The sequence below is a fragment of the Cynara cardunculus genome (assembly GCF_001531365.2).
Source record: "Cynara cardunculus var. scolymus isolate 2C chromosome LG 8, CcrdV1, whole genome shotgun sequence".
NCBI classification, from domain to species: Eukaryota; Viridiplantae; Streptophyta; class Magnoliopsida; order Asterales; family Asteraceae; genus Cynara; species Cynara cardunculus.
The window spans coordinates 4,869,256-4,889,392 of NC_037535.1; the positions used below are offsets into that span (position 1 = coordinate 4,869,256).

The 20,137-nt window shown below is 33.7% G+C and overlaps 1 protein-coding gene across 1 annotated transcript; it reads left to right on the plus strand.

Annotated features, from left to right (window-relative positions):
• Nucleotides 1-14,043: 14,043 nt before the first annotated feature.
• On the plus strand, nt 14,044-15,019 carry LOC112517281 (putative protein TPRXL). The gene has a single exon (XM_025124662.1). It carries the CDS (start codon nt 14,127-14,129, stop codon nt 14,736-14,738), a length of 612 nt encoding a protein of 203 aa, XP_024980430.1. The 5' UTR covers nt 14,044-14,126; the 3' UTR covers nt 14,739-15,019.
• Nucleotides 15,020-20,137: the final 5,118 nt, after the last annotated feature.

Sequence of the window (20,137 nt, forward strand, 5' to 3'; positions counted from 1 at the left end):
GAGGATGTCGGTCGTATAACTTCTTTTGCAAATTTCATTATTGCTCGTAGCACTTCACGGAAGTTTCTATGAATAGTCTCCGTAGAGTGTTGAAATCTCCGTTTAACCATTCTAAAGCGTTTATTATAGCCAATAATTGTCAAAAATATAGTCATCTTCTCCTCGACGGTGACATTCCTACTATCTTGCAACCAATTTTTTTGTTTAAAATGGTTGCATAATAGTATATACGCGTCCCGAGAAAGCCACATCAATTCAACGCATTGTGTATTTGATCCGGCTAACAATTCTAGTGTATATGCATGTCCAGTTAAGGCAGAAGTGTTATCTCTTATTCGTTCTATTCTTGAAAAACTTTGTATTTCCAATACCAATAGATGATCATAACTAGCAAAAGTTTTTCTTCAAAATCCATGTATTACCTTGAAACACATATTAAGCACATGAGAAACACATGTATTAAAGAGGAAAACCATAAATAAACACAAATCCAATCCAAAACACATTTTACCATAAATAAATCAATTCCAAAACACATGTTTCAATCCAAAAATAAACACAAATCCAAAAGACATGTTCGAATCAATAGCATGAAGTTTAATCAAAAGCATATCCTCCCAAAAACATAGTCTAATCAATCCCACCAACTAAAGTAGTCCGTACTTGCGTTCCATAAGTCTAATCCAATTCTCACATTTCGTCGGTTCTAAATGCATCCACATTTTCCTATAGTCGGCATTTTCGGCTAAAACAAAGAGTGCTATATCATGCAACGGTGCATCCCATCCAAGTTCCTTTAACTTCTTCAAGCAATCATCATTGTCATCTTTTGCTCCTCCATGCTTCTCTAGCATAACATTCATAACTTTCAAAATAGTTTCTTCAACTTTCGATTTTTTTGGAGTACCTATTTCTTTAGCTTTCCGCTTTTTGCTTTGTACCGGAGGACGAGAAGAACACTCTTGAGTTGAGGGTGGCGCCCCGGTTTCTTGAGTTGAGGGTGGTGCACCGGTTTCTGTGTGTCAGGTATATCTTCATTCAAGTTGGGATCAGAGTCATAAGGATCAGGAATTGTAGATGCTGTTCCATAACTCTCAAGCCCAACACTAGCAACTCCATCAAATAGTTGCACACAGAGTTCAAGGTAAAGCAGTCTGGTACTTCTCAATGGTTCCATGTATTTACTTTGCTGTTTTAAAAAAAATTATATCCATATAAATAAATATATTATAAAAATATAATTATGTAAAGAATAAGAAAGAAATTGACCAAAATTTCTATCTTCCATTCTTCATCGGATAGATTGAAGGTGTTGGTTGATGGATCGTAGACATTGCCCGTTTTGTTTTTCAATTTAGACCATGCTGCGTATTTTCCCTTTAGGTAATCGTAGTGATTTTTCATTTGTCGCTGGTCGACGCTAATGTTATGTTTCCTTTTCAATTCTTCTCCAACATTCTTTCACGACTGTGACTTAAGACTATTATCTTCTCGTCCATTTTTAATTGTCTCGTGTATACAAGCTTCAAGAAATGTTTGGACCAATCCTTCCTTTTTCCATGTAATCCTACGTTTCTTTTGGTGCAAAGATTCACCAACTAATTTCATACCTAATCCAAACAATTTTATAACAATTACCATAACCATAACAATTACCATAACCATTACCATTACAATTACCATCATCATAACAAGTCAAGAATTCAATTTATTAACTTTATCAAGTCAAGTCAATAAATGAATAAGTCATACAATTTTAAGTAGTGAAAATATGTCCAAAGCATACATTTGAAGCTCAAAGTAGTGAAGAAATGTCCAAAACAGTGTGCAGATCCAAGAAAGTCAAGAATTCAATTTATTACTCCAATCAGATGAAATTTGGAAAGAAAAAAGAAACAAGTCCAAATTGCTAACAGTAGGCTTGTGAACAAGTCCAAAAAATGTCATTCAGCATAACTACTATGAAAAGCATAACCCCATAATACTTCAAGAAGATGGACATACAGTAGGCTTGTGAAATTTCAGTGCACATACAGCATAACCCCATGAAATTTCAGTGCACATATAGTAGGCTTGTGACAAGATACAATATAACCCCATGAAATTTCAACATACAGTGCATAACCCCATGAAATTTCTATTGGTTTCCTCGAAAATCAATAACCATGTCCAGACCACTACATTGATAATAATCTGTAGTTTCCTTTTTCTTGGGGTATACCTGAAGCAGTAGGGGCGGAATAACCCCATCCAGATAACTACAGTTCACCAAAATCATAGCAGTAGGGGCGGAAATACCTGAAGCTTGCGAGGAAAAGGATGGAGGCGACCGGAGACCTGCTGGAAGACGGCGACGTGAGACGGCGCTGGAAGAAGGCGACGTGAGACCTGCTGGAAGAAGAAGACCGACGATCGTGTGTGGGGGGAGCGATTTGAAGACCGACGATCATGTGTGGGGGGAGTGATTTGAAGACCGACGATCGTAGGGTGGGGGGAGCGATTTGAGCGATGTGTGAAGGAAGGTTGGGTAGAGAGTAGAGAGGACAAAGTTGGAAAAATAGAAATCTGAATGATTTAGTGAAGCCCTAAATGCAAAATGGTTAAGAGGGGTAATGTAACCATTAAGAGCCATTTTTTTTTTTCCAAACAACCCTGACCTCTTATCGATTAAGAGGTTGGCTCTTAATGTCACCATTAAGAGCCAAACAAACAGCCCCTTAGAAGACCAAAAATAAACTGTCATATCTAAAGGTTTTGTAATAAGTTTACAGAATGTTTCTTGGCACTTTAAGACATTTTAATAAATAAATAAAAGCATCAAATTAACTAATTTATAGAATACTATTTGAGAACGTATCTTACAAAATAAGTGTTGTATAAAAAAATGGGTTTATATTAAACTTTCTCGAAAGAGTCCTATAAAATAAATAATGTGATACTTTGTATTAAAATTTTCCTTAAAAATTTGCTAGAACGTCCAAAAGCGTTCTATAAATTTATTACAACGCCTCTATATATGACATTTTATTTTGTGTCCTACTAGAAGAGTACTCGCACAATGCAGCGAGATACATCTCGATTTTAATGTTTCATTTTTTTGTCGCAGTTGATGTTATAACACAGTTTTATGTGGTTTTGAGAAAGCGATAATATTTTTATTTTTGAATAAAATATAAATACGAAGATATATCATAAAAAATTGAAAAAAATTATTGATATTAATACCAAACTAACTATTTAAAATTTCTCTTTTTTGTGATATTTTAATTCATTCTTTTATTTCTGGTTTAATAACGTAATTTTTTATAAAGATAATAATTAAATAGTTTGTTAGAACTCAATGATTATCCTAATTATATTTTAAATTTTTTATATTTAAAATGAAATATTTATCTTCTTTGATTATGTTTATCTGCAGTTGGTTACACGAATTCAAATATTAAACTTTAATAAGTTGTACTTACACACAATTTACTTGTAATATTGAATTTTAAGTAATATGCATCAATAAACAGTACTTCATGCTTAAAAAATAGTTTTTAAGAGGTTGTATCAAATGCTTTATAATATAGTATATATAACTTAAGTTTTATAAAGCAGTCTATTAAAACGGTTGATGACATCGATCCGATTTTATCATAACAGTAATAAATTAATAGAGATATATGAATAATTAAAGTTTTGTCTTTTTAGTATCGTTCAAAACAATGTAGGTTTAAAAGATGAAAGAGTAATAGATTTTATTTGATTTGTCGTAATCGATATCGTTTGTCAATACGTTTAGATTAGGTGTCACTAATAATTCCATTATAACCTTGCTTAGAGATAAATATTGATATAAATAAACAACCAAATTGATTTTTGTAATATTTTAATAACCAAACACAATCCCCAAAAATATCTGATATTTATAATATTATTAGATACAAATCCTACGAAATCTCATGAAATACCAACCGTATTAATAGAATTTTGAAATACTATGTGAATTTCAAATCCATAAAATCCTCCAAACCAAATATAAAAGTGGAATGGAATTCAGTTCCAAATTCAATCCAGTTTTACAAATCAAACAGAACCTAATTACTGATGTCGATGTGTAAGTAAAAATGCATTTAGTTTTACTAGAAAGATATTTGTACAATGCAGCGAGATACATTTTTAATATTTTGTTTTATTCTTTGTCCTAGTTGATATAATACGATTTTACGTGTTTTCGAGAAATTTTTTATTTTTGAAGACATTATAAAACTTTGAAAAAATATATATCGATATTAGTATCAAATTAATTATTTAAAATTTCTTGTTTTTTGTTTTTTGTATAATTTTTTTTAATTTAATTTTTTGTTATAATTTAATTTATATTTGATAATAAAGTAATTTATTTTTTATTTAATAATATAATTCTTTATAAATATAATAATTAAATATTTTGTTAGAAGTCAATAATTATTCTAATTATATTTTAGAGTTTTTATACTTAAATGGGATATTTATCTTGTAATTAATTATGATTATCAATAGTTAGTTATACGAATTTAAAAATAAGGCTTTATTAAGTTGTATTTATGTACAATTTACTTGTAATCTTCAATTTTAAATAATATACATTAATTAACAGTACTTCATGCATAAAAATTGGTTTTTAAAATTTTTCATTAAATGCTTTATAATATAGTATAAATGAGATATTTATCTTGTAATTAATTATGTTTATTTACAGTTACTTACACGACTTAAAAAATGAAGCTTTAATAAGTTATACTTATATACAATTTACTTGTAATATTGAATTTTAAGTAATATGCATTAATTAACAGTATTTTATGCATAAAAAATAGTTTTTAAGGATTTTTGTTAAATACTTTATAATATAGTATAGATACCGAGATGTATTTAAGCTATCCATTTAACAATTTCAAATGTATGAAAATTGTTTTGGACATAAAAGGATTTGATTTTGGAAAATGTAAAGAAAGAACTAAGAAGGAAGAGTTATTTTGTCTAATAGCAAAATGTAAATGTAAACAATAAGATAAGACTTGGTGAACAAGGCCAAGTTGGGCATCTACTTCAAGTGGACAGCTAAGCTGCATTGATGGTTCATTTCATTGGGGATGGTTATCCATATCATACATACCAATCTTGATTTATTAAATATATATTATTATTATTTAATATATATATATATATATATATATATATATAGACGTTTCAAATGTAACACATTATATTTGTATAATTAATGCAACTCAATCAATTAAGATATTTATGAAAATGATGAGAGTTCATTTATTATGATTTGAATATTTATGAAAGATGAGTAGAATTTATTAATTATGATCAATATTTTATATTAGAAAACAATTAAAACTTTTATGAAATTAATATTCATCAAATTAAATGGATGGTTGAGATTGAGTTGTACAAATGTAAATGGTTGCATAATAACACACATCCACACACACACACACACACATATATATATATAGGAGGTTTACTTTGCAAACCACGTTATTTGTACAAATTGTACAAACCTCAATCAACCAATCATAAATTTTCATTTTGTTCATTTTTTTGTAATTATGAGAGGTTGATTGATCATTTTTATTGTGGAGGGTGTTAATCATGGATATTATCATCTTCATTATTTTAATTTTAGAGAAATACATGAAACAGTTTCATTAAAATTTCATTAAGTATTATATGAAACAACTTCATCAAAGTGAGTGGTTTGCATTTGATCGCTCATCTCTCTCTCTCTCTATATATATATATATATATAATGTGCTAACTGCTATCTAATCAAGTTTATTGAACTAAACATTTCCTAGTTTATCTTTGGTTTATTGAAACTATCAATTTATGATATATAAAAAAGACGTTTGGTTCGCAATATGTTTCTAGAAAAATTGAAATGAATTAAATGAATCATGTATTTAGCTGACATAAAATAAAATAAAATTTGAATTTGTTTGTTTGATTCGTAAAATTTGACTTCAAAATTGTAACGAGATATCGGTAAATAACTAAAATACCTCTTTATCACATTTTCTTACTTTGTTATTAAATAGTAAATAGTATATCATATGATAAAGTTAACTAATAATATTGATTGGTGGTGCGACGATAGCAATAGTGGTAGTGGTCGAGCGATAGTGGTGTTATTTAGGATTTTTCACTTTTTAGTTTCTTTACCCTTCTGGTGTAGGCATAGCAACGGGGAGGGGATGAGGCGGGTTTTGTAATCCCCGGCCCCGGTTTGTAGTAACATCCCCCGGCCCCGTTCCCTGGCGGGTACGGGGATTATCATCCCATCCCCGATCAAACCTCTAACAATCCTTGGTCAAACCCCGGTCAATCCCCTGTCAAACCCCATAAATAATATCATTTAGTTTGATTCTACCGGGGATCCCTGTCCCCGGCCCCAGCCCCGGTTTGATTAACATCCCCCTTCCCCGTCCCCGGTTTGAGTTTACCCGGGATCCCCGGCCCCGGGACCCGTTTTAGCGGGGAATCACCGTCCCCGTTCTGGTCGGGTGAACCGGGTTCCCCACCTGGTCGGGGCAAATCATCATCCCTATTCTGGTGTTCTATTATATAACATACTTGTACATAGTTTTAGATTTAAACTTATATTAGAAAACCATGGACATATGTGTGTATATATATATAACTAAATATACAATATACAAACTTAATACCATAAATCATGTATTTAAATGACATTTGTAATGATGTAATCCCATCAACACTCCTAAAACTCAAGAAAATTTATGGAACATAAAAGAAGAGTGAACCACCCTCAGGTGTAAGAAATGACATCTTTTGTCAATACAGATTCTTAAATCTAATTGCAATGCTGTGATTTCACAGACCAGGAGTGAATGGGAACAGATATATGGCATTACGAAATGAGGAAGGATCCTTGTTGGCCTACAATATGATACAGGGTTGAGGATGCCCGAAGTGAAAGAGTGTAAAGCGTTAGCCCTAGTAGAATATGTATTTTGTATTCGTGAAATGGGGGATGGACTTGTAATATTTGAGACAGGCTCCCAAGTGGTGACTTGTGTTGCAAACGAAGGGGAAGAGGATAATATTGAGTTCGGAATCATCATCCAGCATTGTCGACAACTTCTACTATCAGAACCATCGTTTAAGGTCCATTATGTTCGTAGAGATATAAACGTTCATGACAATCTCTATCTTATGCCTCGCCAACTACGGGTGTGGCCTCTTCTAGTTGGCTAGTTGAGGATTTAAACTTAATTATACTTCTGTTGATCAGTAATGAAAGCTTTTACTTTAAAAAGTAACGTTATAATCTCATCATAACTACTAAAACTTGAGACATGGGGGGTCGTTTACCAAATGCGTATTTAAGTTAGTTACACGAATTCAAACATAGAACTTTAATAAGTTGTAGTTACGCTAATCTGAAATTTCAAGTAATGTGCATCAATAAACCATTTTAAGATTTTTATCAATTATTTTATAATATAGTATCGATAAGATATTTGAAATATCTTTAAGATACTTATTTCAATTGAAACTGTGATTTAATTTTGAAGTTATTTGTTGCCTAAATTAAACTTTATTACAATCAAATTAAGGGGGTGTTTGTATTGCTTATTTAAAGTACTTATTAACTTATTCCGGTGTGGTACAGGTAATAAGAAATTTTTACTGTTTGAATGGAAAAAAGAAAAAATTAGTTATACCGGTTTGGATCGAATGATAAAGAGTTTTTGATAAATTACTCCCTTCTAACTTATTAACCTTGTTACAGTGTGGTATCGGTAATAAGAAGTTTTAGTGTTTGGATGGGAAAAAAAAACTTATCGGCTTATTACGTTTTGGTACTGCTACAAGCTAACCCAAACACTTTTTATAAAACTCTCAGTTTGACAACACATAAATTGATAAGCACTTTTACAATGAAATATAATTTGTTTTAAATAAACAATTCCAAACACCCCCTAAGACATTAAAATTTTATTTTCCAATTAAAAATAATTTCCCTTTTCAACATAGAAAAATTTTACCAAAATATTTTTCCGTTTTAATTCTTCTGATAGTTAAGAACTCGGGATTATCCGATATTGCTTAAACTTACTCGGTTTTTTCAACATGCAAAAGATAGTTAAGATCTACTTTCGATTGCAAGAATCTTCATGTATGGTCGTTTTGTCATATTTTTCAAGACAAGCTTCTGAGCTTTCATCTATTGTTTACTTCTCTTTACTTTTAAATAAATAGCATTAAAGTCATAGACAAAGGATCGTGTGAGATTGGAGTTAAAATGAGAAGTATAAGAAGAGATATGGACCTTTGATCACTTTTAATCTCACTCAACCCCATGAATTGCACTTCTCATGAGTATTGATCGAATGCATCTTATTAGGGTTGATCTTCAATTGGAATTGATCCAAGGGTGGGGATCCATTCTTACATTTTTCACCTAACTTTCATCCTCACAAATAACTTGTCACGGACACTTTAAAAAGAAAAGTTGTTAAATCGAAATGATTAGTTTGCCCGTCTTTAAAGCAAAAAGATGTAAGACGTTAATTGGATAAGCTCAAAACCGACATTTGTTCTAACACTTACAACAATTAAAAAATAAGTCGCTTTGAATACACATTTTGTATACGTGCATGGTGTAAAAATTCTAAAGGCCTAGCTTTACGCTACCTAGAGATCTGCATAAATGTTTGAAATCTGAGGTTAATTTGAGATTGGTAATAATTGATGAGAATCAAAACTAAACCGCCGATCATGAATAAAGCCTAATTTTGGTGATAGAAACCAATCTTATAGGCTAGGACATGATATAACATAGCAAAACCTCAATATCTCATGTTTGACGCTACAAGAGACTACACAAAAACTCATTGTTTCATATTTAACGTGACATTAAACTAGTTACGGTGTTAATCGGTTGAAATTAAATGGATTAAGTGGATCCAATCCAATCCAATGCAATGGATGAATGGTTCTGAATAGCTCCATCCATTAGATATTACTATTGGTTATTTATTGGACCGAATTCATCCATAGGATATTACTATAGGTTCTCAACTAAAAAGCAATATCGCAAAATGATAACAGTTGTATATATAATTATTAATAACTGGATGTTAGGTGGATGACAATTTGATGAACAATTGGATGGTCATTGGATTTTATCGGTTCGGTTTTATTAGGTTCTGGACTACCATCCAAGAACCGACATATCCAATTTGGATGTTGAAATTTTGGATCTGATCCAATCCAATTACAATTGGATATCTGATTATGGTTGGTGGATTTTAATTAGATTGATCAGTTTAAATTGGATTGGATAACTTATTACAAACCCCTAGGGACTAGGACTAAGTGAGACAAATAAGACTTTCTTTTGTTATACCGAAAAAAAGTAAAAAAATCATAAAGATGAAAGCAAAGAACCAGAGCTTTCAGCGAAAAGGTAAGGGTCTCATGGTTGATACTCATGAGTGGATTGATGAGCCAACCTCTTCCTCCAGTGATGAGAATATGACACATCTGTGCCTTATGGCTAAAATACAGTAGATAAAAGACTTTGACAAGGGATCCACCTCCACTGCTGCTGATGTACCTTCTACCTCCAAGGAAGGCAAAAATCCGGTCAAATTTGAGGATGAACCTTCCAGTAAAGTCAGATTTCTCTTCATCATCATCAGAATCATTTGAAGAGTCACCTTCATCTTTGTTCTTTCCATGACGAAGCCAGACTTTTGGAATAATAGAATCATCCTTAAGGATAGAGAGATATTGACTATCAACACCCTCAAGGAAGAGTGTCATGTGATTTTTCCATAGAGGAAAGTTGTTCTTGTTGAACTTTAGAGGCTTGGAAATAGTGCCATTGTCATGGTAAGAAGAAGGAGTAGAGTTGGAAAAAGAAGAGGTCATTGCAGATCTAGCTTATGAGATTAAGCTAACCGCTCTGATACCACTTGTTGGTCCTAAATGGGATGACAATAAACATAAAGTAATTGTAGAAAGGGGTGAATACAATTACACAGACTTTTTTAACTTTTTAATTCTTATTGATGTATATCAAGAATTAACACACAGAGATACAATAAAGATTGTTGTGAAAGAAAGAAATGATAACCTATCCTAAACAATCTTACAAAGAGAAGAACTTACAAGAACAAAACATAGAGTACTTGCAAGGAAATGAAGAACACACTAAGTTTTTTTTCACACACAAGAGAGTAAGGGAGTAGAAGAGGAGAGTTGATTGCCTTGATAATAAACTTAGAAATCTTTCAAGGGTCGAAGATCTTGTAGTCAAAGATAACCACGATCATAGGTATCATGATCGTAGATCGTATGAATCCTAGTTTTAGTTGTTGCAGTCGAGGGAGATATCTTGTCGGTCGAAGGTACGATTTACCAAAACACCCTTCGTCGCCTTTAGGTTAGATCGCATCAACGATAGGATACTTCAAAAGGACGTGATGATATTTTCGTAATATCTGAAACTTCGGTCGCGTTGTTCTAAATGGACATGGAGTTTAACGTAACTTAATCTCCCTTAGGTAGCATTTAGTATGGAGACAAGATTGGACAGGACAGGAATGGATAGGACAAGAGGGTAGGACTGTACGAGACAGGACTGAACGGGACATGACTAGACAGAAAAAGTGTATGTCTAGTGTTTGGTACGACTAGGACTGGATAGGACAAAAGTAGACAAGTTGCCCCCAAAAGTTATTTAATAGTTTTATATAACTTATAATAGGTATAATTAACACAAATAAAGTAAATAGTTAAATAACTTAATTTGTAAACAATTTTACACAATTTTCATATACATAAATGCATACATATATAATAGTACAAAATTTGAATGAAATTTTTGATAAATTGATGGTAGTTCGAAAAAATCCAATTCCTACAACGGAAAAATTATTTTTTATTTAGTTTGGAAGATCCTTATCAATTGGTGAAGGCACGATGCGAATTGATGCAACAACAATGGTTGTGGAGGTAGAGGCAGTTGTGGAGAATGTGAAGATGGTGGATAGTGGTGGGGGTGGCAGTCGACAATGGTGGAGGATGTAGCTATGGTCAATGTAGTGGATATAATGATAGTAGTAGTTAGGGATGTAACTGATGTGATTCGAGCTCGAGTATCACTGTACTCGACTCGAACTCGAACCCAATTTCCAAGCTCGAACTCAACTCGAAAACTCGCGAGTAGTAAAATTAAAGCTCGAGTCGAACTCGAATCAAGCTCGAACTAAGCTCGAATCAAACTCGAACTTGGGTTCGAAACAAGCTCGAACTCAAATCAAACTCGAACCAAGTTCACCCATTGAAATTTATAAAATTTTAAGGTTTTTCTCTTATAAATTTTAAAATTTAAAGGTGCTCTCTTAGTTTTTATAAAACTAAAGGATCAATTTCAAACTTGATCATCAAAATAACAAAGTTAGAAATTCCATTCACATCCCTCTCTTTTTATAATATTTTTTCTCTCTTCCTTTACCATATCTCTTCCAAGGTGGGACAATTTCACTAATCTTTTTTATATCTTTGTTTTTTTAAATGTGATTTTAATAAAAAATAATTGATTAAGTTTTATAATTAAAAAATGCATAATTCTGTTAAATATCTAAAAATACAAGACATTTTTATTATTTATATTTTACAAATTTTATCATAAAGCTGATTATATTTTAAAACTAATTATATATAAAATAATTGAGTATCTCACGAGCTTTTCGAGTCGAGTATTGGGTAGCTTGACTCAACTCGTTAATATATTGAGTCGAGTTAGAGTTCGAGTTCAAGCCGAGCCTATTCGAGTCGAGTGTTGACCGAGTCGATTACGAGTAGCTCGCAAGTTGTCTTGTATCATTTACACCCCTAGTAGTAGCAGTAACCAATAGTGGTGGTAATTATGATGGAAGTGAGGTGGCCTATGGGATAGTGGTGGTCGATGGCGGATGGTGGTTGTAGAGGTGATGAAGGAGGTTGTTGACCTGTTGTGGTAGAGGAGGAGGTGGAGGTGGCCAATGGTGGTGGTGGTGGTTGGTGGTTGACAATGGTTGTGAAGGTGATGATGGATGGTTGATGGTGATTGTGGTTGTGATGAAGGATGTTGTTGACTTGTTGTGGTAGAGGAGGAGGTGGAGGTGGCCAATGGTGGTGGTGGTTGGTGGTCGACAGTGGTTGTGGAGGTGGCGATGGATGTTGACGGTGGTTGTGGAGGTGGTGATGGGTAGCAGTGGTCGGTGGTCTATGGAGGTTGTTGTGGTGGAGGAAGTCAAGTTTTTATAGTGGAAGAGGAGGTAAATGTGGCCGACGCCAACGATGGCTACTTGTGGTGGCGGCGGGCACGATTAGCGGTGGCGACCACTAAAAAAGACCATATTAAGGTTATATATCAAATGATGGTAAATTGATTGTTTTAGTTTTTGTCTCATTCTTGTCCTAAATAGATGGAACAATAAAAAAAAAAACTTTTTCTATCCTAGTCCCACCTTGTCCATGTCCCATGTTGTGCCAGACGTGGGACAGTGAAATCTTGTTTCGTCCCATATCACGCCAAACATGCTATAATGAGTTTTAACCTGTCTTGTTCTATCCCATCACATGTATCAAATGTAACCTTAAAAACCTTAATATATTTTAAACTGTCCATGTTAACATAAGTTAACATGGAAATATTCAACCTTGATATACATCAACGCACCATGACTAGTTTGAATATAATGAATCTATGTCAGCATACTGCATACCCTATAATCTTAACATATATTAACAAGAAAACCTTAACATCCAATTTTAACACATGGTGTTGTAATCTTAACATATCTTAACTCATAGCAACACACATTAACCATGAAAACTTTAACACAGTTTAACATATAGTGAAAAAAACATTTTAACACATTAATACATGTTAAAAAAAACAACGTTAATACAAAGACCGAACAATTAGGTGGCGTTTGTCTTTTTTTAAGAGGTGCTGAAGTTTGAAGTCTGATTTCACTTCTGATCTTTAAGAGGTGGTGCTGAAGTCTGAAATCTGAATCAGTCAGACTGTTTGTTTTTACGTTTGAAGTCTGAAATCTGAATCAGTCATATTGGTTATAACAATGTTTTGTTTCAACATGGATTTGTATTTCTTTCTTTCAAGGTTTTAGTCAAATAACAAAAAAAATCAGAGTTTTCCTTATTGTGATCTTCTTCGTCGCCTTCAGATTTTGATTATGTATCATGTTGGTCGTGAGCAGAATCGTGGATCATTATAAGATGGACCACCATCGAGAAAGAGTTGATCTAAGAGGTATTAAATGATAGGTTTATCACTTAAAAATTCAGAGGAAAGAAACATCATTTAAGCTTTTATTTAAAAAAAACGGTTTGAAAATAAAAATGTCTAAACGATTCAGACTTAAAAGGTGATTAAACAAAAAATTTAAAAAAACAAACAAGACGTTAATTTGTTCCTCGACTTTCGACAACCTACAGACATAACATTTTCATGATTCCTATGGATTTTGGAGTTTTACATAAACCTGAACGATAAGTTGTACATTTGAAAAATTAAGAGTATGTGAAACAAAATTTTAGATATTTTAAAATATAATAAAGAGTAATTATGACTTAAATATTGTGATAACATCAATGATATGCGACATATTAAATATATTTTAGATATTTGCTGGTAATCACTGGGGAGACCGTGCCTAATACGTGGGCATCTAAATGGGCCTTGTCACCCCCCTACTCTTGAGCGTCGATCGTGTACGTGTCGCCCCACCATTACCATCCCACGACGCTTAGACGTTTTAAAACGGCTTTCACTATTGTCGTTTCGCGCCCACCGGAAATAAACGCCTTTTTCGCTTTATTTTTCAGCAAACCCACCGTAAACAAACCTAACCACTGAAACAGAAATTAGTTTTTTTTCTTTATTTTATTTAAAATAAAAAAATAGAACCCACTTTTCCGGCCCTATAAATACGATGCTCGAGGGAAGCTAAGTTTGCCAATTTACACACCCAAACGCGCTCTTTAAAAAAGCCTCCCTCTTCTCCCTTCCATACATTTTACTCTCTTCACACTGTAACAGATCAATGGCGGTTTCAACACGAAGAACAAGCGGACCGGTGCTACGATCTCATGCTCCATCTGGAAGGTTCAACAACTCGCCGTCGTCGACGTCGTCGTTTGCTTCCACCAGCTCTGCGTTTTCAGCCAGATCTAGTTCGTTTTTTCAACAGAGGCCGGCGTCGCCAGCTCCTGTGAACATCTACGGAACGTCGTCGTCGTCGTCGTCGTCCGTGCGATTCTCCCTGGACAATCGTTCGATCTCTCCGAGTAGATCGATATCCTCGCTACCTAGAAATCATAATCAGGCGGTGAAGAAGCAGTTGGAGACTCCAAAGAGGACGTGTATGTGTTCACCTACGTCGCATCCAGGATCGTTCAGGTGCAGCTTGCATAAGAACTCCAACAACAATAACAGCCACAACCATACGGCTTCGTATCCCTCAAACCGACTCAACGCGAGGCGGTCGGCGATGACTAACTCGCTCGTTCGTATAGGAACCGTAGAAGGTGGTGATTTGGTGAAGAGAGCTCTAGCGGCGTTGATTCGACCATCGTCTCACCAACAAAAACGTAGAACATCGTTTCAGCCTAGGCCAAGTCGGCTATCTGTCATGTCAAAGGCGGAGGATTTTTAGATTCTGAAAAATTCGGTATGTTCGTTGATTACTCTGAACGTCCGGCTATTGAATCCAAAGACGGTTGCGTACGATAACAGCAGATCGCGGCGAGTGGGAAATCGAAGAGATCGGAATGAGCGGCTTTTTAAGATATCGGTAAACCGAATCAAAGCACTCACAAGAGGGAACACCCTTTTTATGTGTAAATACTTACAGATGACGATATATGAATATCATCCGTTGCTGCCATCAATGACTAATGAAGCAACTTCAATTCTAAACACTAATCTAAGCACACTGGAATATTAAAATTAAAAGCCAATTCAACCAGATCTACCACTCAAACAATTTTGGATACCTTGAATACCTTCTTCCGTCATCGCACATCCGTTTGACGGTGAACTTTACGTCCTCTTGATGATCTCCATCTCCATCCTTTATTATCTCCGTTTCGTCAAGTCGATTTTCATTTCACTGTGTTCCGTTAGGCTCAATTTCGTTCCAGTCCGTTCTGTGCCGTGTCATCTGAGTTGAGGTTCGCCGTTCGTCGTTAACTGCGATTATATACCATTCGTTACACGGTGATCATGGTATGCGTCGTACCCCCTATCGCCGTTCTGTCATCTGGTAAATTCTATTTTGTATTTTAACTTATTTTTGCTGGTGATTTTATTATTATTATGTTTTTAATTGATTTGCAGGTACGTTGTAGTGGACAGGCTGGACTTTGAATACAGAGAGCCTGGATCAGTGTGCCGTTTATGACTTTGATTTTGAGGAGTAATAGGACCACACTTGCCTTTGCGTTGAGGATTGATGTAGTATGTAGGAAAGGGAAGACCTAATTATCACCACCTAGATACAAACGATTATTCGTTTATCACTATTTAAAACCAAAACAAAACAAAACATTTGGAGCTGCTTTGGTGAACTACCAGCTGGTCTTATTTTAGATAAATGAGGGTGCAACCACAAGGGTGGAATTTGGTGAGTGGTAGCTAGCCGTTAAATAAATAAGAATCATCAAATTTTACTGAAGGATGGCAAAATGAAGGCTGATGATCACTCCTTGTTGAGATTGGTGAGGCTAATCAATGGTTTGCTGCCCTCTGAACTGTAATTACATTGATTCCATCTTGCAGGGGAAATTTTAGTGGTTAGGTTTAATATTGAACTTGAACGGAACTTACCTTTGAGAATAGAGGATTTAAATAGTTAATAAATTTAGCGATGTCTGAGATCTCGTAGACAGCCTGAAAACGATCTATGACTTCGATATGAAAACGAGAACTGCTCAACCTTTTATAGGGAATCTGACCTAAATTGTCAGAAGTCAACTTTCTCGAGAACGCTATGCTTTTTCAAGTGGAATCTTAACCATACTGACACAGGTAACACAGATTTACAAATTATTGTTGACCATCACAGACGTTTTGTGATATTTATTGTAAAACACGAGACATAATTGTTTTACAAAGTAAACATTTTTCAAAGAGAAGTGTGTACACACAAATGTAACATTTGCAAGTACTTTAATTAAGGGATATTTAATCAAATTTTGAATCTGAAGTCTGAACTCAATGTGAAATCACGAGTCTATACATGTAGAGTTGGGTTTTAGCCTGTTCTCGTGCGTTGCAGATTAGTGATTGTGGTCGGGTTGTAGAGGCAATAATCTGTTCTGTTGGCCATTGAAAAATCACGAGCTTCAATTCGAAAGAGACGAAAAATATTCGAATTGAATGGTCAGCGTACAAGGGAAAGAGCATTTGTAATGGATCACTTAAATGGAAAATGTGGAGCAAATGCTCTAGGGATTTGATACGTTTGTGAAGAAGAGCTCCATTTGACAGAATCTTCCACCAAAAGAGGGAATCAGTTCATCGATGATTGAAACACAAATGTAAACGATTGGGTCTTCGATTTAGAGGAGGGTTGATGTTGATCCTAGTAAAAAATGGAGTTGGCAGCGTGAAAGGATTGCACTAGTAGTGGCTTCAATGTGCCAAGCCGTTGCATCCACCCGATATATGTTTATGCACTTCAATGAAGTATAGCTTCGGTAATGGGTGTGTTCCAGAATGCAATCTTTTTGCCTTTGCCACATACCTATGTCCTTTTTCGACAGGAATTCAAACGTGTGATCGTGTTGATTAAACTGAAATGATGTCAATGTGTGAAACCTCGATGCAATACATAAGGTGGCCCCACAGGATAGGCAGGCACTTGTACTTCCATTTAACTTTGCAAATATAAGGCTAGCATTTGGTAGGGACATCGGACCGGACAGGTGGGAAAGGACAAGAATGTATAAAACAAGAGTCTGTTTGATGTTTGGTACAGTTATGGTGGACAAAAGTAATTAATTATTTTATATATCATATAATAGTTATAATTGAAGTAAATAATTAAATTATTTAATTTATAAATATTTTTACACAATTTTTATATACATAAAAAAGTACAAAATTTGAATGGAAAAAATTGATATAATTGATGGTAGTTTGAGATTTTTCGATTTGCACAAAAGAGATTATGTTTTGTTTGGTTCAAAAGATCCTTATCAATTGGTGAAGGTAGAGTGTTGGTTATGGTGGAGGTGGAAGGGGTGGTTGGTCAACGGTACTAGTAGTGGTGGAGATGGACAATGGTGGTCAATAACCGACGGTGGTTGTAGAGGATGTGAAGATGGTAGATAGTCGTAGTGGTAGCCGATGATAGTGACCGATGATGGTAGCGGTAGCCGATGATGCTGATGGGCAGTGGTAGCCGATGATGCTGATGGGCAGTGGTAGCCGATGATGCTAATGGGCAGTATTATGTTTTTTTGTATCATGCTGCGCACATTGTCTTAGTTTTTGACCCTACCACATATCATATCAAACGTGGGACCATGAGTTACTGTCATGTCTCATGTCGCATTAAACGTGGAACAATGAGTTTTGTTTTGTCATGTCCTATCTCATGTACCAAACGCAGCCTAAATAAGATCAGTGATTTACGCCATTTTGATCAAATTTAATTTAATTTAATTTAAATAGTATATTTATTTGGTCAAACCAATGTGGGAGGGTGTTGTTTTACTTACCTAATGGTTGAGATTAGTAGAGAGCCTATCTTGTATTCGGACAAATTATTGCACTATTTCGTCAAGTGAGTTATATGTCGGCAACAAATAGATTTTTCTATTCGAAGTCTCGAACCAACTCCTAATGTACACCATGGTTGACACTTGATATACATTTGGTAAAATTGAAAGTGATGAGTCATATATACATAGTTTAACTAACAATAAATATTAGGTCTTTGAGACTCTTCCTTCGTCGTGAGTTCGAGTCTTCCAAAGTTATTGGATTTTTTCCTAACCATTATCTAGGATCCTGAGATTAATAAACCAAGTTGCATGCATGCAAGCAGACTAAACATCCACAGTTTTACATTAAAAAAAAATTAACTATCTAAGTTATTTTCATATACTTGATGTTTTACCACATACACGATATATATATAGATTTGGGATCATATGAGACCAAGGGTTTTTCGTGAGACCTGTAAGACCAATTCTCAACCATTGGATTAGATCTACAATATGAACATTCATAATCACAAAATTGCCACGAGACTTCTCAATAATCATAAAATTACCACCGAGCAACTTTAGACCATTAGATCGTTAGCTTATAAAGTTGATCAATGAACATAAATTGGTCTTACGGGTCTCACAAAAAACCTTTGGTCTCACGTGAACCCAACCCTATATATATATATATATATATATAGAGAGAGAGAGAGAGAGAGAGAGAGAGATGAGTGATCAAATGCAACCCACCCAATTTGTACAATACGTGTAAATCACCCTCATTCGTCGATTTCATTGTTTAATCTTATAAAAAAATTTATGAAATTGTTTAATCTTGTGAAATTATTTTATGTAATACTTTTTTTGATGAAATTGTTTCATATATGGTTATGAAATTGTTTCATATATGGTTATGAAATTGTTTCATATATGGTTATGAAATTGTTTCATACAATAGTTAATGAAATTTTAATGAAACTCTTTCATATATCTATACTATATTATAAAACGTTTGACAAAAACTCTTAGAAACCATTATTTATGCATGAAAATATTGTGCGTTAATGCATATTACTTGAAATTTAATATTACAAGTAAATTGTGCATAAGTACAACTTATTAAAGCTTAATTCTTGAATTCGTATAACTAACTACAGATAAACACAATCAAATATGGAATAAATATCTTATTTTAAATATAAAAAATCTAAAATATAATTGGGATAATTATCGAGTTATAACAGAATTATTATTATTATAAAAAATTTATTATTAAGCCAGAAATAAATTACTTCACTATTTGATCTAAATTAAATTATAATAAAAAATAGAATTAAAGAAATTGTACAAAAAACGAGAACTTTGAAATAGTTAATTTGATATTTAATATAGATATATTTTTTTCAAATTTGTTTTTATTCAAAAGTAAAAACATTATCTTTCTCAAAACCACATAAACTGTATTATATCAACAAAGAGAAAAAATAAAAATGAAAACATTAAAATGAAGATGTATCTCGCTGCATTACGCGAGTATCATTCTAGTTTCTTTAAAATTAAAATAATGAAGATGATAATATCCATTATTAACACTCTCCATAATAAAAATGATTAATCAACTTCTCATAATTACAAAAAAATGATTAATCAACCTCTCATAATTACAAAAAAAAATGAACAAAATGAAAAATTATGATTAATTGAATGAGATTTGTACGGTTTATACAAATAACATGTTTTGCAATCGCAAAGTAAACCTCTTTTTATATATAATGGGTAGAAACATAGGAGATAAGCAACAATAGAAGGTAACTTGATTGTTTAGAAAAAAGGTATATAGGATTTGTCTCCATCATTATCTTATTGTAAGTTGCACCAACGATGGCATGGGGATGGGGACACTTCAAGTTTGAGATAAGCTTTTTGAAAGTGAAAGGTGTTTCTTCTTTCTTTTCAACTTTTAAGTTTAAAATACTGAATTGTTAGTAACTTTATAGAGAAATCGGTTAAAATCCATTTCTGTTGTGGGTAATAATGAAGACCAAAAATGAAGAAATTAAAAAGTTCTACTGGTTAGCTTAACTGACAATAAGGTCTAGACTTCTAGGAATCAATCTTAGAAGGTTACTGGTTCAGCTTCTGCTATACCACTGGGATTTCTTGGTTGTTCTCCAAGACCCCTAAGATTAGTCGAGTTGTACGCAAGCTGACCAAACACCCCTAACCCTAGTTAAGAAAAAGATAAAAGGGGCCTTAGTGTTAGAAACAGAAAGTCAATGGATGAAAAATGAAAATTAGAGGGGGTAAGGGTAGAAGCATCATAAAGGATTGGCAGTTG